Source organism: Mus musculus, chromosome 17 (assembly GCF_000001635.26).
Source record: "Mus musculus strain C57BL/6J chromosome 17, GRCm38.p6 C57BL/6J".
NCBI classification, from domain to species: domain Eukaryota; kingdom Metazoa; phylum Chordata; class Mammalia; order Rodentia; family Muridae; genus Mus; species Mus musculus.
The window spans coordinates 74,337,594-74,358,825 of record NC_000083.6 but is presented as its reverse complement, the minus strand read 5'-3'; the positions used below and the strand labels follow the sequence as shown (position 1 = coordinate 74,358,825).

At 44.0% G+C, this 21,232-nt stretch overlaps 1 protein-coding gene across 5 annotated transcripts in view; it reads right to left on the bottom strand.

The window, feature by feature from the left end:
• Spast (spastin) overlaps nucleotides 1-20,903 on the bottom strand; it is a 53,193-nt gene extending 32,290 nt beyond the window's left edge. For 2 of the 5 annotated variants that reach the window (XR_001782088.2, XM_006524610.4), the window contains exons 1-3: nucleotides 19,381-20,903; nucleotides 6,790-6,876; nucleotides 2,657-2,740 (exon numbers count right to left, since the gene is read on the bottom strand). Coding sequence is in view for 4 of the 5 variants with exons in the window: in XM_006524610.4 (XP_006524673.1) it covers nucleotides 2,657-2,740; nucleotides 6,790-6,876; nucleotides 19,381-19,789 (580 nt within the window). In the remaining variant the exon portion in view is untranslated. The remainder of the gene's footprint in view (nucleotides 1-2,656; nucleotides 2,741-6,789; nucleotides 6,877-19,380) is intronic. The other 3 variants (NM_001357738.1, NM_016962.2, NM_001162870.1) reach the window with 2 other exon arrangements.
• Nucleotides 20,904-21,232: the final 329 nt, after the last annotated feature.

Below are 21,232 nucleotides of genomic sequence, written 5' to 3'. Positions count from 1 at the left end.
CATGCCCAGCTTATGCCTATTGTTCTTGTTATCTACAAACAAATTAAACATAATTGGCAATTTAGAGCATAACTGTATTTGATGATGACGATTATTATTGTTATTATTATTACTATTATTAGAGACAGGGTCTATCTATATAGCTCTGGCTGTCATAAAACTCATTATGTAGACCAGGTTGGCTCTGAACTCAAGAGACCCACTGGGATCTGCTGGCATTAAAGGCCCACACTACCATGCCCAATATAACATAATTTTTAAATGACTGTACACCACAAAGAGCCTATTGGAAAAAAAGGCTTTACAGAGGAAGTACAGTATTGCTTCCACTTTACAGATGCAGTACAATATAAGATAAAAGGGAATTTTTAAGAGGAAGTCAAACTTAAAAATGGCACACAAGGAAACAAGGTCATATTTAGCTAAAAGTAAATGCCACAGGGCAAGGGGACCAGCATGATGAACTATGTGTTCTGTATCCTACTGTTTGTGAACACACACACACACACAGTTGTCACCTCTTAACGAACCCAAAGACAATGATGTTACAGAAATGGGTCACTTGGGCACAGTATGGAAGAGATGGTAGTTATACTTTAAAATTCTGTGTCATGTGCCTGTAAGACGTAACTAATCAATGAAAAGATGTGTTTCAACCCTACTCCATCTCAAGTAACAGCCCTAGACAGACAGAGTCCCAGCCTGCTACCCAGAGTAGGAGGGCTGATGCTTCACTTCCAGGAGCAGGGCTGTAGCCCTAACCCTGCTCCCCAATTTTTGGCAGTAACCTACATGCAGGGTTCCAGCCATGCTCCTGAGTGATATACATGCGCTCTGTAACCTGTCTCACCCACATAAGGGATCACCCTTTTCCAGCAGTGCTTTGCTGAAGGAAGTTTGTTTTCTTCCTTCTGTACTAGACAGCCAATGAATCCACGTCAACGGCAGCACAGGGGCTAGAGATATGTAGCTCAGTGTGGAGTGCACACTCAATATGTGCAAGGCTCTGGTTTAATTATCAGCACCCAACAAGTAAAGCAAACAAAGAAAGCAGAAATTACATAGGAACGTTTAGACTTATATTCCTCAAGTCAGACAGGTAGGCACCATGCTTGGTTTACGGTGCAGTATCACATGCCTCGGGGACCGGTTAAATAGCAGCTGCTCTTTGTGTACAAAGCACAAAGCAGTGAGCAGCTTTTGTATCCTACAAGTGGCTGATACAATATACCTTGGATCCTTTCTATTTACTTCAGTTAACTGGAGGTAGGTCATCTGATTTTTCTCAATGATAATGCTCTTTAAATCAAAACACTGAAACACAACTAGTGTCAGTAAAAGCATGAGTTAAAAAAAAAATTCTGGGTTAGTGTCTTCTTTATTAACCCAAACACTCATTACCAGAAATACTCATACATAGTAAAGGCAGAACAAAGTAGAATGTTAGTTTCTTTGATGATTGGAAATAAAAGTATAGGTCTATACATAGAATTTACACTTTTACCTGTGTAAATACACATGCATACATAAACAAATGATCACACAGCACTGACTGTGGCCTTGCTTCAGTTTATCTCTATTACTAAAGCATTAACTGAGGATGTAGCTCGGCGGTAGAGGACCTGAGTAGTATGTGCGAGGCCCTAGGGTTTATCCCTCCTACAACAACTGAGAGAGACTAATGCTTCTTTTTAAAATGACTACAGATCAATGGAGTTACCTAAACTAAACCAGCTTGCTTCCCTGAGCCCCTCACATCCAATTCCCAATGAGTCACCTCACTGATGAAAAATCTTACCATCTAACTCTACTTTAGCATAGAGGTACACTCCTCTAATTCATAGCATTTGGAAGGAAGAAACAGGCAAATCTGTGAGTTCCAGACCAGCCTGGTCTACATAGTAAGTTCAAAGACAGCCAGAGCCACACCGAGACCTGTATCAAATAATAATAATAATAATACGAGTATTTGTTACTAAATCATAACAAACCTGGACACTGGTCATTTTTTGTACTTGTTTTGGTTGATATTAAAAGTAATTCCCACTGGGCATGATGGCTCATCATTTCAGCACTCAGGAAGCATAGGCAAAAGGATCTCTGTGAGTGAGGCTGGCTTTGTCTAAATATCGAGTTCCAGGACAGACAAGACCATGTAGAGAGATCCTGTCTCAAAATAAATACATAAGAAACGTAATTACTGGCATTTTTAGTGATGATCATATTTCATGATTTTACTAAAAACATGAAACACTTTTAAATGGAATAAAATATATTAAGATTTGTTGTATAATAATATGAAAGGGAGATGCAGATATAGCCCAGTGGTGATGCACACCTTTAATCCCAGCACTCTGGAGGCAGAGGCCAGTAGAGCTCTGTGAGTCTAAGACCAGCCTGGTCTACAGAGGGAGTTCCAGGACAGCACAGAGAAACCCTGTCTTGAAAAATAAACAAACAAAATTGAAACTATTAATGTATCCTGCCTACAATGAAGCCTCCCTTCTTGTGGAGCTGGAGACTGACCCAGGGCCGGCACATGCTAAGTAAGCACTCCATCACTGAACTGTGTGTGTGTCCAGTCCTCTACAATGTAAGAGTCAGTAAGCATTTCAAGTATATTGCAGAAATAATTAGGGAATACATTAGTTAATACCTAGAAGTTGTAAACGGTCCTTGGCCATAACTAAATTAGTCATCATTTTGGCTTGAAGACGTCTAGCTCTTTCATACTGTTCACCTAAATGGAAAAAACAAAAACAAAGGAAGAATTAGTTAACCAGTATCGACATTTCCTTACTAACAGTGTTTCAAGGTTATTCCAGTCATCTTCATGCAGAATCAGAGTCTTTCTTTATAAAGAAATTAAAAGGGCTGGAGAGATGGCTCAGAGGTTAAGAGCACCGACTGCTCTTCCAGAGGAGCTGAGTTCAATTCCCAGCAACCTCATGGTAGCTTACAACCATCTGGAATAGGATCTGATGCCCTCTTCTGGTGTGTGTCTGAAGACAACTACAGTGTACTCATACAAATAAAAATAAATAAATCTTTAAAAAATAAAAGAAATTAAAGTGGGCTAAGTGTCTCACACTTTAATCTCAAGATTTGGAAAACCGAGCCAAGTTCAAAGTCAGTCAGGATAGATGAGTTTCTGGCCATCCTGGGCCACAGAGTAAGACCCTGTCTCAAAAATGGAAGGAGAGGGAATGCTTTTGCTAGGCAAGGCAAAGAACACCTGAAACTTCTATCTCTGGAGGCTGAAGCAGAAGGACCATGAATTCAAAGCCAGACTGGAATTTATAATGTGAACCTATCTTTTATATTTACTATACATAGACATGTTACTTTACAAACTCTCTGCCACAGTTCCTCATGCTGGCTTCAAATCTGATGCAGGATCGTGGATTTCGTAAATATTTCATGGAGCCTTTGATATTTTTTCCCTCATACTTCAGTCTATGAACTGAGACTAGTGAGACGGCTCAGTGGGCAGAACTGCTGGCTGTGCAAACATGACAACCAGAGTTCAAGTCCCACCATGGAACTTGAAACTGTCTCTGAAACTTGTCTTCTGACCTCCACTGCACCCACACATTATACATACACACACTAAACAAACAAAGCTAGGATATGATCTGTCATCTGTGCCACCTTACTACCAGCCAGGCTGCAGTCACTTTGTCACAGCCTGGGCATGAATGAATATGTCACAAACAGTGATGCTGTGATGTCGACCAAAGACATATTCTATTCAGTATATTCAGAACTTAAATTCTAAGTGGTGAGAAGAAAACACACTTTGAGGGTTTTTTTTTCCTTAGTAATAAAAGGCATGAGTCATTTCCTTCTAACAGTTCTTCGTGAAGTTCACAAAGTCCTGCATATATACACATATTTTTAATTCATAAAGTCATGGTCATCAAAGCCTCACACTTCTTTCTTAACTGACTTCTGCAATGCTTGAGTTTTTCCCAGAGCTTAAGTTAGGCAATGCTCTAGCAGTAAGTCAGATCTTGCTGTTTACACAAGAGATATGCCAGGTGGTGGTGGTACACACCTTTATTCCCAGCAACTTAGGAGGTGGGGGCAGGCAGATGTCTCTGAGTTTGAGGCTAGTTTGGTCTACATATTGAATTCTAGGCCAGCCAATGCTACATAGTGAGACCCTGTCTCAAGCATCAACAGCACTAAAGAAGTGTTAAAAATGGTCGGGTGTGGTGGCGCACGCCTTTAATCCCAGCACCTGTGAGGCAGGGGCTGAAAGTCAGCATCAAAAGGCCCTGGTGAGTGATTGGTCTATATCACCAGGCTTACAGAAGTGTTATCATGATGATGTTCACACTGTAGAAACCACCTAAAGATGCATCCATCAGAATGCACACCCACTGCTACACACTATGGTACTTTTGATATTAAAGCTCACATAGTACACTACAGTCAAAACACTATTAAAAGTTCAGCCTCCAGGGGCTGGAGAGATGGCTCAGACAGGGGTAAGAGCACTGGGTGTTCTTTCAGAGGACCCAGGTTCTATCCACAGCATTCAACACAGTGGCTCACAACCATCTGTAATTCCAGTCCCAGGGGATCTAATGCCCTCCTCTGGCCTCTGTAGGCACCAGGCACAGACATGACACACAAATATACATGCAGGCAAAATAACTATACACAAAATAAAAATAAATATTTAAAAAAAGAGAGAGGAAAAAAAAAGAGCCAGGAGTTGTTGTAGGCAGCCCTGGGGCTAATTATATTTGATAATTCTCCAGTGAGTGGCTATGAACAAGGAATGAGTTAGCACTCAGGTGATTTCCTGTAAACCTGCTACGCACCTTAATTTGTAAAATAAATGAGAGCTGATGATTGGGCAGATAAAAGGGAAGGTGGAGAGAGGAGGAGAAAATGGAAGAGGGAAAGAATGCAGAGGAGGAGGAAGATGAAGGAAAGCGGAGCAGAAGCACATGGCCTGGAGAAACCCCAAGTTCTAAGGGGTCTCATAGATGTGGAAGATGGTAGTATAGCGGTAGATCTGCCCAATCTAGGCGCACAGCATGTAATCATATTAACTGTGTTGTGTTTTCATTGCCGGGGCATATTTGGGTTGGAGATTTACTGCAACAAGAAGTGGTGGTGGTGGCACATGCCTTTATTCCAGAACTGAGAAGGCAGAGGCAGGGGGATCTTTGAGTTTGAGGCCAGTTGGACTACAGAGCTAGCTCCAGTAAAGGCAGAGCTACACAGAGAAAAACTGTCTTGAAAAACTGAACAAACAAAGAAAAAGAAAAGGAGGAGGAACAAAAGAAAGAGGAAGAGGAGGAGGAGCAGGAGCAGAAGAGAGTAAAGAGCTCAGTCTCTGCCATCTAGCTGCTTCTGTTCAAATCTGACTTTCTCACACTTGCTAGCTGTGAAACCTTAGTTGAATTACATCTCTGTATGTCATGCTTCTCATCTGAAAATAAGGACAGTAACAGTAGCTACAAAGCACAGAGTTACCATAAAAACCAGATGCTCGCCGGGCATGGTGGCACGCGCCTTTAATCCCAGCACTCGGGAGGCAGAGGCAGGCGGATGTCTGAGTTCGAGACCAGCCTGGTCTACAGAGTGAGTTCCAGGACAGCCAGGGCTACACAGAGAAACCCTGTCTTGAAACCAAAAAAAAAAAAACAAAAAACAAAAAAAAAAAAACCAGATGCTCTATCTATATAGGCGTTTAGAGAGACTGCTGAGAAACAGCAAGTATCCAAGGACTGTTCACTACATAGATGTTAGGCTCTAAGTTTATTTCTGTTTTGTTTCTGATTACAGGTCTCACTGTATAGCCCAGGCTTTTCCACTCACACCCCACAAGTGCTAATTTAGATCATAATACAAATTTGATTTTAATTTAAACCAAACTTTTGTTTAAAAGAGTCAAACATAAATCATAACCAGGCATTTCCAATTTATTGTATTTTATTTGTTTATTTTGAGACAGGGTTCCATTACATAGCTCAGACTGGCTTTAGACTCTCAGAGGTCCTCTTGCCTTCCTAGTGCTCTGACTAAAGGTGTGTATCTATATGCTAACACATACTAAAAACCATAAAACCCACTGCCAGGCTGGGGATAGAATCAGAGAAGGGACACGCCGTGGTGTGTGAGACAAGCACCAGTACTAGCATCAAAAACAGGGACAACACATGTGACTGATAAACAACTCTTCAGTAATTGACCACCAGCTGATCACTTATTGTTGCTTGCATAAGGATCATAGAGTATATTCCTGCCTGCTATATATGTGAAGTCATGTTTGAGACTTTATTTAATTTTACTTTTAGAATACCCAGTACCATATATGCACAAATATTAGCAATGACATCAAGAGATAAAATATATTCACTGAGGTAAACAGATCTAAAAGAGGGTAACTATATAAGTTCAGTATACAGCCCCGCCCTTGTGCTTTCAGACCTTTCAGTTACCTGCGATCCCTTACAGTCCAAAATAAATAAACGGAGAACTGCAGAGATAAACAATTTATAAATGTTGAACTGTGTGTAGAATTAATAACATTTCACCTTTACCTGATCTATTCCATCATAATGATGAATCTTTGTCCAAAGTCCCCAAGCTCCATGTGCTGCTGCCCTGAGGTCACTCAGCAGCCGTCCTGGGGATTAGTACTCAGGGCATGGCAGTACATTTGGTTTACTCCACCAGGAGCCCTTGCAGGGTCCCAAAGAAGATGGATTTGGAAGGAGGGACTACTGTAGAATTGGGGTGCAAATACAAACTATATGTCTTACCCACCTTGGCCCGTAACTATAACAGCGATTCCTTTTTCCAGTTCTTCGATACCTTTCTTATACCATTCCACAGCTTGTTCCTTCTGTCCTGCTTTAAAAATAAAAATCATTATTTGTATACGTCATGAGTATGACAATGTAGCATCCACTGTCCCAGATATCATACTGAGAGATGACACAGGAAGAGGCTGTGGTAAGTCTGAGAAGCATCACCTACCATTTGACTCCTATCTTAATATGTCTGTCTCTCCAAGAGGGAGACTATAGTCCCAGTGTTTCTCACAATTTTAGGTTGTCTAAATTACATTATGCATTGATAGTGTGTGTAAGAGAGAGGGAGCACACTTGCCACAACATGCGCATGGGAACGGTTTTCTTTCCTTCTATACAGGCCCTGGGGTTGAACTCAGATCACAGGTTTGGCATTTAAGCCCTTTTGCCACTGAACCATCTCTCTGGCCCCAAATGTTAGGATGTTGTGTTTTGTTCTGAAGACGGGGTTTCTCTGTGTAGCCCCAGCTGCCCTGAAACTCACTCTGTAGACCAGGTTGGCCTCAAACTCAGAGATCCTCCAGCCTCTGCTTCCTGAGTGCTGGGACTAAAGGTGTGCACCATCATGTCTGCTGAACTCACTCTGTAGACCAGGCTGGCCTCAAACTCAGAAATCCACCTGCCTCTGCCTCCCAAATGCTGGGATTAAAGGCGTGCACCACCACTGCCTGGCTATGTCTGGCATTTTCAACACAACTGCCATTATCACAAAACAGAAATGAAATCTTTTTGTAGATCCCATATACAACTAAGAAATACTTCTTTATGAATGTGTATTCCCTATTCCCCAAGTGACCCATCCCCACCTGCCTTATTAAGAAAAGTTTTGTATAGCACTCACTGTGCAGGCCAGGCTAGCCTTGAACTCAGAGATCTGTAGCTTCTGCCTCCTAGAAATGCCTCCCTTCCCTTGTTATCCCTCAAGTAAGTCAGCCCATACACTTGGCAATTTCTTACTTCTGACAATATGTTTTCACTCTGCCTAGTAAACAGTAAGTATTTAAAAAGCAGTTGATAATGGCACATGAAGCAATTATTAAAAGCTTGTTTTAAATCAACCTGGACATGGTGGCAAGAAGTTCACAAGTTCAAGGTCTTTCTCAGGTACAGAGCAAGTCTGAGGCTAGCCTAGGCTACAAGAGCCTTTCTCAGTTTATAATAAAACAACTGAAACTTTGGATGTTTATCTTCCTTTTTTCTTCTTTTTTTGAAATGAAGTCTTTGTAACCCAGGCTGGTCTTAAAATACATATATAGCTAAGGATGACAAGCTAAGACTTACCAGGGCGCCACATGCCTGGTGGCTTAATTGCCCCATTTTCAGTAAGAAAATACCTGCTCACATGCATTGCTGGTTTTTTTACTTGGAAAAAAGAAAACGCAGTGTAATGATATTTACATTCTGCATGATGAGAATATCACTAGCATTGTCTGATTTCTGTACAATTTTAATACCAAAATGGATAAATCGTAGCAAGTAGAAGGGAGTTAGCTCCTTTGCAGTGACCCTTCTTCTCATGGGCTCTCCCTTCCAAGAAGCCACTATCATGATCCCAGTACAAATCTTTCTAGTAGAGGCGTTTCTACTATATTCACCAATACTTGTAATATTTCTTGTTTTGTTTTGTTTTGTCTGAGACAGGGTCTCTCTAGGTAGTCCTGGCTGTCTTGGAACCAACTCACTATATGCACCAGACTGGCCTTGAACTCAGATACAGCTGCCTCAGCCTCCAGAGTGCTAGGATTAAAAGCGCATGCAGAGACTCCTACCTTTCATTTATGTGTGTGCATGTCTGTGCAGGGCACAAGCCCTTTCCTGCGCAAATGGAAGACCAAGGCTGATGTCCACTATCTTCTTCTATTGCTCTCTACCTTACAGGTTACCACACGGGCTGAGGCATGGTTGCACGTACCACAGCATGTATGTGGAGAGCACAAGGCAACTTGGTGTAGTCCTCTAACTTCCATCTTTACATGGGTTTAGGGAATCCAATAGGATGCCAGGCTTGGGCAACAAGAGCTTTTACCTGTTGTGTGTTCCACCAGGCCTTCTTGTTTTTTGAGACAGCAACTCTCTTTTAACCTGGTACTTCTACTCTGGGTAGGAATGCCTGGCCACAGATTCCCAGAGAGCCACTGCCTCTAAGTACTCCAGTGCTGGGATAGCCAACCACACCTGGCTTTCACATGGATGCTGGAGACCTGAAGTCAGGACCTGAGCTTGTGCAGCAAGCATCTACCCAGAGACAGCTCTGTGGGGCTTTTCTAGTTCACACATGAGATTGCTATAGTGATATATAGTATATTAACCTGGTAATTTAGCCATTTTCTATATTAAAAGGTATTGAAGGGCTGGAGAGACAGATCAGAGGGGAAAAAAGCCTGATGCTGGGGCTGACAACTTAAGATTGATACCCAGGACTTATATGGTAGAAGGAGAAGAGAGATTCCCACAAGTGGTTATCTAACTTCCATACCTGCACCATGACAATACTCACAAAATAAATAAAATGTTTTGTTTAAGTATTTTTAAAATTGTTTAAACAGTTATTAAATGAAAGGGAACATACTATTCGGTGGTGGAATATTGGCTCATTGGAGTAAGGCCTGGGTTTCATCCCCAGCACTGCAAAAAAAAAAAAAGGTAAGATACTAAGAAGAGAAGGATCCTAGAGGCAGACCACTGGCCCAAGGGTTAAGAGCACTTGTTCTTGCAGAGAACCAGAGCTGGGATCCCAGCTCCCACATGGTAGCTCACAACGTCTCTAACTCCAATCCAGGAGATGGGATGCCCTCTTAGAATCTCTTGAGTACTAGGCACACATGTGGTGTAAAATTACATATAAACAAAACGCTCATATGCATAAAATAATAAAGAAAAATGCTTTAAAAATATTAAAAATTAAGGGCGAGGCCGAGCGGTGGTGTCACACACCTCTGATCCCAGCAGTTGGGAAGCAGAGGCAGGCGGATTTCTGAATTCAAGGCCAGACTGGTCTACAAAGTGAGTTCCAGGACAGCCAGGGTTACACAGAGAAACCCTGTCTCAAAAAAAAAAAAAAAAAAAATTAAGGGTGAAGCTGGAGTTCAGTGGCAAAATACCTGCTTAACATGTCCAATCCCTGAGCTAAATCCCCAGTTCTCTCCCCAAAACATATCAGACATGGACCTAGTTCTTTTTAAACATATCAGACATGGACCTAGTTCTTTTTAAACATATCAGACATGGACCTAGTTCTTTTTTTAAATAGTGCTGCAATGACCACTCTTTCCCTAGCACCCATCTGCAGTTTCTCTAGCATATACACTGATCAATTACAACAGTGAGTATCAGGTCTTCCACTCACCACATGGACAATGCTTAACAGAGCTGCTCTAATCTACACATTCTTACTTACATTTTTCTTATTACATTTATCTGTTTAGTGTTATGTGTGTGGATGTTCCCCTGGAACAGCACCCCTGTGGGGGTCAGAGAACAACTGGCAAGTGTCAATTCTCTCTACCATGTAGGTCCTGGATAGCGTACGTCATCAAGTTTGCTAGCAGGGACCTCTGTCTACTAAACCAGTGCTTCTCAATCTGTAGGCTGCAGCTATCAGAAAACACACATTTCTTTTGTTTTTGTGGTTGTTTTGGGTTTTGTTTTGTTTTGTTTTGTTTTTCGAGACAGGGTTTCTCTGTATAGCCCTGGCTGTCCTGGAACTCACTTTGTAGACCAGGCTGGCCTCGAACTCAGAAATCCGCCTGCTTCTGCCTCCCGAGTGCTGGGATTAAAGGCGTGCACCACCACATCCGGCTCAAAACACACATTTCTGATGGTCTTAGAAACTAAGACATTGCTCAGTAGCAAAATTACAGCTATGAAGTAACAACAAAAATAAATTTATGGTTGGAGGTTCCTATGACCATGGGAAATATGTGTTTTCTGATAGTTTCAACCCACAGGTTGAAAACCACCATACTAAACTATCTTGCTGGGCCCTTTTCCTTTATTTTTTAAATTTTAATTCTTACTACTTTAAAGTGTCTGTGTGAGTGTGTGCATGTGAGCACAGGTGCCTGCAGAGGTCAGAGCTCTCAGACGCCCTGGAGCTGGAGTTACAAGGGATGGGACACCTACCATGGCTGCTGGCAACTGACCTGGGGTCCCTCTGAAGAGAGCAGTATGTATCCTAAACTACTGAGCCATCTCTCCAGCTCCTGTCCTTTTCTTTATGGCACTGGAATTGAACCCAGGGCCTTGGGTTCATGCTAGGCAAGCACTTTAACAGTAAGCCATATCCCCAAACCCAAATTACGCTTTTTTGTCTTTTTATGTTTTAAATATTTTTATTTTATTATTATTATTGAGGTGTGTGTGTGTGTGTGTGTGTGAGAGAGAGAGAGAGAGACAGACAGACAGACAGACAGAGAGACAGAGAGACTGAGACAGAGAGAGAGAGAGAGAGAAAGAGAGAGAGAGAAAGACACGTGAGTGCCACAGTGCATATTTGGAGGTCAGAGGACAACTTTAGGAAGCTGGCAATCTCCTTCAGTGGCCAGTTGTGAGGATTAAATTCCAGGTCTGAGTAGCAGGTGCTTTTTGCCTACTGAGCTGTCTCACTGGTGCACTCTTAATGCCAATATGAGAGCTCGAGTTGGCAACATTCTTTAGTTTTAATATTATGCACTGGGGCCGGGCGGTGGTGGCGCAAGCCTTTAATCCTAGCACTTGGGAGGCAGAAGCAGGCAGATTTCTGAGTTCGAGGTCAGCCTGGTCTACAAAGTGAGTTCCAGGATAGCCAGGGCTACACAGAGAAACCCTGTCTCGAAAACCAAACCAAAAAAAAACCAGAAAAAAAAAAAACAAAAAAAACATTCCCCACTGGGGCTGGAGAGATGGCTCAGCAGCTAGGACCACTTGCTTTTGCAGAGACCCAGACTCTTTGCCCAACTCCCATGTAGCTCATAACCACCCTTAACTTCAATCCCAGTGGGCCTGATGTCCTCTTTTTGACCTGCTCAGACAGAAGGCATAAACATAGTACACATACAAACAATCATATACATAAAAGAAAGAAATCTAAAAAACCCCTAACAGAGACATTACCTATTTAACTTTGTGCGTGTACGCACATGCTAGCGTAACTCAGAAGACACCTTTCAGGAGATTTCTTTCCTCCTATGTGGGTCCTGAGGATTGAACAGGTTTGGCAGCAAAAGCCTTAACCACTGAGCCATCTCACTGGCCCACTGACAGCATCAGCCTCTGCCTGTCACTTACACTGTCTCTAACTTTTTTTATTTTAAAATTCTAGATGATGAAATGTATTACACGTGTTAGTATGTACACTGGGGACGTACCACACAGGTGGAGTTGGAGGACAACCTTGGAGTGACTCCTCCTCCCTCCTTCATGTGGGTTATGTGGGTTCCAGGACAGACCCATGCCATCGGCTTTGAAGAGAAAGCCTTTTAGCCAAGAGTCATCCAGCCAGGCCTTCACCAGGGTGTAAAACTCAAGAGCATTTAAGCAAAACTCTTTTTTGAGAACTTGAATTAGACTTTTGACACCTAAGGCCAAGAGGCAATTAAAGATTTCTATGAAAACACAAAAGGCAAAAGCCATAGAACTGTGGATAACTTAGACTTCAGTAAACTCAAACCCCAGCTCTTCAATGCCAGTGTTCTGGGGTTTTTTGTTTTTTGGGGTTTTTTTTTTTTCCTTCTTCAAGACAGAGTTTCTCTGTGTAGTGTGAGCTGTCCTGGAACTTGCTCTATAGACAAGGCTGGCCTCAAACTCTGCCTTCCAAGTACTGGGATTAAAAGGTTAATCCCACCTTAATACCAATGTTCTAACAATGAAGACACCAAACAAGCTTTTAAAAATTCAAAAATACTATGTTTAGTAAAGTATATGCAGCCAGAACACACAAAGGACTCATAAAAAGTAATGACAAAAATGACCAAACAGGGCCGGCAAGATGACTCAGTGGGTAAGAGCACTGACTGCTCTTCCAAAGGTCCTGAGTTCAAATCCCAGCAACCACATGGTGGCTCACAAGTACCTGTTACGAGATCTGACGCCCTCTTCTGGTGCGTCTGAAGTCAGCTACAGTGTACTTCTGTAATAATAATAATCTTTGGGCTGGAATGAGCAAGGACTGAGCGACTAGGGCCAACGAGAGCAAGCAGAGGTCCTAAATTCAATTCCCAACAACCACATGAAGGCTCACAATCAAGCTACAATGTACATAAAATGAATAAATAGGTAGAAAAATAAATCTTAAAAACAATGGCCAAACAACCCAGGATACAATCTGGTGGTCAAGCATGTGCCTAGCATGTACAATGTCCTCAATTCAATCTCACATTCCCAAGTGGGTAACATGAAACAACCTATGTTTCCAGAGATGGAAAGTGGTAAAGAAGAACATGAAAAGACACCCAATACCTCCACTTGTTAGAGAAGACAAATTAAAACCCGGGTCTCAGACTGGCAGCGCAGGCCTGTTGATCTCAGATCCTCAGAGCCACAGAGGCAAGAGGATCACAAGTGTCAGGTCTCACTGCAGAGTGACTTCAGGGACAACCTAGGGAACTTTCTGAGATCTGGTCTCAAAAACTAAAGTGAGGGTCAGCATAATGGCCCAGTATGTAAAGGCCCAGGACCCACAGGATGGACCCAGAGAACGTACACCTGCAAGCCGACCTCCACGGGCACACACTGTGGCAGGCATGCAGGCTCCATTCCACTCTCCTGCCCCGTACACACAAAATACGTTCTTCTTTTTTTTTTTTAATTTATTTATTATATGTAAGTACACTGTAGCTGTCTTCAGACACTCCAGAAGAGGGCGTCAGATCTTGTTAAAGATGGTTGTGAGCCACCATGTGGTTGCTGGGATTTGAACTCCGGACCTTCGGAAGAGCAGTCGGGTGCTCTTACCCACTGAGCCATCTCACCAGCCCCCACGTTCTTCTTTTTTTAAGTAAAATGAGGTCTAGAGATGTAGCTCAGATATGGAATGCTTGCCAAACCAGTAAGTAAATACTGGTTCACCCAAATAGAGATTCAACTAAATGCCCATACATATCTAAATTTAAAACAAAAACCAAACCAACTGTTGTGACTGAATTAGAATGGCCCTCATAGGCTCCCAGATTTGAATGGTTACTCACCAGGGAGTGGAAAGCTTTGAAAGAATTAGAAGGATTAGGAGGTGTGGCATTGTTGGAGTAGATGTGTCCTTATTGGAGGAAGTGTGTCACAGGGGGTGGGCTTTGAGACTTCAAAAGACCACAAGAGCACCCATGCTTCACTCTCTGCCTGTGCATCAGGATGCAACTCTCAGCTACTACTCCAGCACCATGAGCACCTCCATTCCCCCACCATGACTAAGTCTTTGAAAACTGCAATTAAATCCTATCTTTTATAAGAGTTGCCTTGGTCATGGTTGTCTCTCCACAGCAATAGAACAGTGACTAAGAAACCAACTACACAGAAACAAAACCACCCAAACAATCTAATACAAAAGGCAATGAACCAAAAGTTCACGTTTGCTGGCCCTAGCACAAGCTAGTACCATTAACTCAGTAAAGAGCCTGGTTCTTTCCTATGCTATTTAGCCTATCTGCTACATGACCCAGTAATTCCTTCATCTACATATTTAACCAGGAATAACAGAATAACAGAACCATCCAAGGGCCACATTAGCCACATACATTGTGACCAAAACCAAACAAACAAACAAACTAACTAACAAACCAAGGGATGAAGAGAGGGCTCAGCAGTTAAGAGCACAAGCTGCCCTTCACAGAACCCTGACTCAATTCCCAGCACTGACTTGGTGGCTCACCTTCTGTAACTCCTATCCCAAGGGAATCAGACTCCCTCTTCTGACCTCTGTTGGTACACATACTAGTGTATGTCTTAAATTGGGTAGTGGTAGCGCATGCCTTTAATCCCAGAACTAGGGAGGCAGAGGCAGGCGGATCTCTTGAATTTAAGGCAAGCCTGGTCTACACAGTTCCAGGATAGTCAAGGCTACATAAAGTCTAGAAAAGAAAAAAGAAAAAAACTAAGCAAATAGATAAATGAATGGCTAAACAAACAAACAGTTTTAAGCTGGGCAGTGGAGCACATGCCTTAAATCCAGAATTTAGGAGGCAGAGGCAGGTGGACCTCTGGATTTGAAGACAGATTGGGAGTGAGTTCCAGGATAGCTAAGGTTATACAAGAGAAACCCTGTTTCAAAAAAACAAACAAAGAAAGAGAAAAAAAAATCCAAAACAAACCAATCAACCAAAGCAAAAACAAAACAAAAAAAAAAAGCAGAAAAGAAAAGAAAAAAAGTTTTGGTATTTTTTTGTTTTTGTTTTTGAAGAGAGATCTCTCTGTGTAGTCTTAGGTGTTCCTGGAACTAGCTCTGTACACCAGGCTGGCCTCAAGCCCTGAGATCCACCTGCCTCTTCCTCCCAAGTCCAAGTGCTGGGATTTAAGGCATGTGCCACTACCACCCATTTAAGAAAACAAACAGAAACCTAACAAGGCATAAAGTCTCCAATAGTGGCTGTCTTTTGATCTTTTTATTTTTGCAAATAACACTGAATATTGAGGAGTCAGTAAGACAGATGCTTATGAAAAACTCTAATGTCCTTGCAGTATTTTTTCTATTTTCTAGTTGGGAGGCCTTTGCAGCAGGGTCCCATCATGGTTGGTAAATCCCTGTGCAGCTCACCAACTCTCCAACTCCCCATACGGACCTTTAACCTGTGGTGGTTCTTGTGTTTTACGTCTAATCAAGGAGAATTTCAAAAAGAATCCTTTTAGTCTTTCAGGTTTTTGAAGCGGGGTTTTGTAGCGCTTACTGTGCAGTTCAAGCTGGCCTCAAGCTTCGTTAACCATCCTGCCTCAGCTTCCTAAGTGCTGGGCACCAGTGCGACCCACCACAGTCCACTGAAGCATAGTCAACAAGCAAGAGGAAACTAAGTCCAAGTTAACCCTTTCCACATGGTACACTGTACACTTTCCAGGAATGAAAGTAACCCCTGACTTCTCTCTACCCGCAATCTATGAAGATGGATGTGGACAGGCTTTTGTGTGTTTCAAATAATGTACAATACTGAATTATACAAAATTAGAAAATCACTAACTACCGGAAGTGGAGGCACACACCTTTAACCCCAGCACTCAGGAAGCAGCAGCAGGTAGATGGGTCTCTGAATTTAATGTCAGTCTGGTCTACATAGGGAGTTCCAGGACAACCAAAACAAATGAAAAAATTAGACAATTCTATGGTGTGGTAGCTTGAATGAGAATGTGTATTTAAACACCAGGTGCTCTTTGGTGCTGTCTGGGAAGTGGAGAGGGGTCGCCTTGCTGGAGGAAGAGTACCACTGGGGGTGGGCTTTTAGAGTTTCAAGACTCCCATTTCCAAGTTCATTTTCTCATTTCTTGCTTATGGTACAGATATGAGTGCTCAGTTTGCTACTCCAGCCACATGCCTCTCCGCCTGCTGTCATGCCTCCTTGCCAAGGGGGTGATGAACTCAGCGCACTGGAACTATAAGCCCAGATACGTACATGACTAAGATAACCTGACAATCTGAGTTTGATCTTGGGGTCCCCCCCTGGTAGGACAGAACTAACCTGCACAGGTTAACCTCTGACCTCCACATGCACAGTATGGCACATGTGCACCCACGTACACCCAGGAACACACACACACACACACAGAGGAAAATTAGTAAATAAAATTGTCGAAAAACTGTAACTAATGGGGACTATTTTATTTAGATACTTCTGTTCTTGATGCCAGATGCCTCAGCCTACAACATCCTGAAAAACTGGTTCACTTCCTTTCCCACAGCACACTGTGGCCCTTACAGTTAGGTGCTACCAACCCGAGAAATGGAACCACGCCTTCTGAACCTCCACCTCTGTATTATCTAGGAGATCTCACACTTGTCCATCAATAGAAATCACACAAAACGTGCTAGGTCATGGTTTAGTTAATCCAAAGACCCACGACTACAACTCTTTTCCTCAAGTATCTGGACTGGCTCTTTTCCAGTATTAAAAAGAGAGAAACACCAGCCAGGCAGTGGTGGTGCACAACTTTAATCCCAGCACTGGGGAGGTAGAAGCAGGAAGATCTCTGAGTTCGAGGCCAGCCTGGTCTATAGAGCAAGTTCCAGGACAACCAAGGCTACACAGAAAAACCCTGTCCCCCAAAACAAAACAAAACAAAAACAAAGAGAAAGAGAGAAATACTGATCAGTATGAAATTATATACGCTTGACAGAGAACAAGGAAGGACACATGGGAGAGTTTGAGGAAGGAAAGGAAAGGGAGAAATGATGTCATTATAATCTCAAATAAATAAATAAAGTCAAAGAGAGAGCCTGTATTAAGTTTGGCCACCTAACTCTGTTCTTCGTTCTGCTGCTTTGAGCCCACTCTTTAATTTTATTCTTCATATATATAAATGGATGTCATAGACTATCACTCTTTCAAAGAGGTTCAACCATTAGTATGCCTACAAAATTCAAAGCTGGAGAGAGGGCTCAGTAAAGGATTACTGGCTGCTCCTGCAGAGACTCCGGCTGGGCTCAGTACTGAACTCCAGTCCCAGGGGATCCACCCTCAAACCATGGGCACTGCACACATTCGGCGAGTGACATTTCTAATGGATGGCAATGTAAGACATGGCCACCTGCTGACAGAGTCAGAGAGCCTCTGAAAACTGCATACTCAATTCAGTCTGTCTGTTCACAGATTTGTATGCAGTGGAAAGAAAACTAACTTCCCTTGGAAGTAAGCTCCGAGTTGTGAAATGTAGCCGAAAGGCTGACAGACTTCAAATGTGAACTCTTTTTCAATTATGGAATTAAAACTAGGCGACAAAATTTTCTCATATGCTAAGGGGAAAAACTTTAGGCTAGAAGAGAACCATGAAAATATAGATTCCATTTACTTTTTGCTTTGTTTTGAAATGAGGTCTTGCTATGTCGCCTACGGCAGCAGTCTTCACTGTCCCGAGGGCTAAGGTTACAGCTTGTCTTTGCCACTACTCCCCACCCCAGCTTTATTTCTGTACTTTTTTTTTTTTAGTTTTTCAAGACAGGCTTTCTCTGTGTAGCCCTGGCTGTCCTGGAACGCTCTGTAGACTAGGCTGCCCTCAAACTCACAGAGCTCCGCCTGCCTCTGCCTCCTGAGTGCTGGGATTAAAAGCGCGCTCCGCCACCACCACTGACTCCAGCTTTATTTCTTTTGTAACAGAAAATGGATGTAACTAATTTTTTAAATGCTTGTTTGTTAGCTTTGTTTCCAAGACACTAAGAAGGAAACCCAAGCTCTGAAGCCTCCTAGCACACAGTATCACTGAACTACATCCACAAACCCCTAAGGGATCTGGGCTCATCTCAGGGATGAAAGGAGGACTGCCTTCTCCATCCTCCCCAAGTGATCACTCTATGCTCCCAAAAAGTACTGAAGAGCTAAGCACAAAAAGCTTGCTCTCACAAGCACAAACTACTCTTCTCCTGTGTCTGCTACTGTGGGTGACAATAAGAGACATAAGGCTTTCTAAACCCCACTTAGCATTTCCCACACAAGTTTTCAATTAACGATTAGCATAGATTTGGGGTCACCTGTTTCCATCTTGTAAGTAGTAATTTCATCTGTAAAAGACCTGTACTGATAGTACTCTGACCTCAGAATTATTGTGAGGATCAAAGACACATGCAAAATGAATTGACAATGCCTGCCACACAGAAAGGCGAAGAAAAGATGTTGCTTGAAGGAAACCTGAAGTATGCAGTATTCCTGCCTTCACTGCGAGGCAGGAGCGTTTGTTTTATCTTCTATGGTAGAATGATATATGCCTGTTTACCCAACTCATTCATTTAATATTTTTAACATTAAAATTTAGAAACTCGAGAGTGCCTTGGAATAAAATAAAAATAACAAAATAGTAAAAACTAAAGCAACTAGCGGTTGAAATACAGCTCAATAAAAAAGAAATCTTCAAGACTCACTATATTGGTAAAAATAATTCATGAAACTTCAGAATATGGCAAATCCGGCTCTAAGTATAAGGAGCTACTACTCCTTTCAAATCCAAGTCAACCCCCCCCTTTTTTTTTTCCTCTCCAAACACTACAGAACCCTTCTCAATGAAGTTTATACACAGCTGTTTCGATACCAAAACCTTTTGGAAGCCCAGCTCAGAGAAAGCAACACTGTTTACAGTGTTAGAAAGAATCCCGTGTGGTCGGTCACTCTAGGCCAACTGTCACTGTCACCAGCACGCCTGGGTGTCTCACGGGGACTTGGGTCATGCACAAGTGTGGGGGTGCTGAAACAAAGTCGAGTCAGGGCGCCCTGAAAGGGGTGAGGATCAACTAACTAGGCGTCGCACAGCAGGATCTGGCCTGTGGGGACTCGGACTCCCGAGGCAGATCAACTCCGGGGGTGCAGGAAAGGGACGCAAGTGGCGTCCTCCCAGGGCCGCCCGCCCCGGCCAGCCCGCCGGCCTCCCTCCAGCCCCCCAGTAGTACCTTTCTCTTCCTCGTCGATGCGCAGGGCAATGGAGATGTACTCGAAGGCCTGCTTGTGGAAGACGCGGACGCTCTCGGCCTCGCCACCCGGTCCGGGCTCTGGGGGCGAGGGCGAGGCGGGCGCCGGCGCGGTCCCGGAGCTCCTCTTGGCGGCCATGAGGGCGCGGGAGAAGCGCTGGCAGAGCCACGCGAAGAGGAGCCCCAGGTGGCAGGCCAGCAGGCGCAGCAGGGCGAAGCCGACGACCAGCGGGGACGAGAAAGAAGACGGGTTCCGCTTAGGCGGCGAGCCGGCCGCAGGGGCCGGGCCGGCGGCAGGGGCGGGGACCGCGGCGGGGGGCGGAGGCCTGGCGGGCGCCGGGCTCGCGCCGCCCGAGCCTTTCTTCTTCCGTCGTCCGGCCGGAGAACTCATTCACAGCTCCCACTGCCGCCGCCGCCATAACCCGCTTCCCGCAGACCGACGGCGACCAAGCGGCGGCGGCGGCGGCCACTGCCACTGCGGCGGCGGGGGCCCACGGAGCCGCTCGCGCGCCAGCCGGAGCCCGGGAGCCTGGCACCTGCACGCGCCGCTCGCCGGCCCCGCCCCTCGCTCCTCAGCTGCCCAGGAGCACAACCCCGTCTCCTCCTCCTCCTCCTCCTCCTCCCGCCGCGGCCGGTGGCTCCTGCCCCTCCTTTCCTTCTGTCCCCTGGGCCGCTGGCACCTCGCTGCGGCGGCCGGGCACGCGCACGTCCTCGGTGAATGGCTCTGGTGCGCGCGCGTACGCCGCCGTCTTTGTTGACCTGGGAGCTTGTGCGCATGTGCGGCATCCTCCTACCCCCCACGCCCCTGCTATGCCCCTTTCTCTGGGAACCTCAGTTCTGTAGGCGCGGTTCGGCTTGCGATGGTCCCAGGGGTTCGTCGCTCCGCAGGTTCTTCGACTTTTGAAGAATCGGAATAGGGAGCTTTGATAATAAATTTTTAAATGGGGGTTAACAGCGTTTGAGTGGCTTTACTAGTGCTCAGGTCTGCTGTCTCGCAGTGCGGTTGTTTGCCTTTGTGTGAGATGCTGACCTCCAACTCCTCTTGTAGCTGAGGAAGGAGGCCTTCAACTCCTGATCTTTCTGCCTCCGTCTCCCCAAAACTAGGATTACAGGTGTGCATCATCACTCCTATTGCTTTATATATCTTTGTTTTCTGCTGGTTGAGCCAATAGGTCTTTTGCAAAGGATGGCTGATCTGAGTTTCGTATCAGAGGCAGTGTGTAGCAATTTGGGTATGTTAGCTGAGAGGGAAACAAGTTGCAGAGACAAAGTTCAAGACATCCTAAAGGGAAAACTTTATTACCACGAGGACCACGAACCCTACTTTCAACTAACCTATTACACGTTTGTGTTATCTCAGGATTAGTTATGTGAATGCAGTCATTCTTGGGTTTTGCCTAGTTACCATACTTGGTAGAATCCATACTATCTGTGTGTGCACGTGGATGTGTGTATATGTCTTCACCATTTCTTCCTTTGGTAGACTATCTATCTACTCAATATTTCCCATATTCTAATGATCAGCAGTTGTTCTACAGATCCTGGATCACATAGAGGAAAACAAACCGTGGGCCAGTCAGACTCCTGCGAACTGGCATCTGGAAATAGAAGTTAGTTGAAATCAAAAGCTCTAAGAGCCAGTCGATGCCATCTGTATTCCCAGAGTTTTTGGATTCCTAGACTATATTGCCTATCCAATAAACTATTCAGTCTTTCCTCTTTCTCCCTCCCTCGCCCATCCCCCTCCCCTCATCCCTGTCTTTAAAAACAAACAAACAAAACCACCCCCTCTCATTTCAGTTTGCCACAATTATTTCTTGTTGCCTAAATGAGT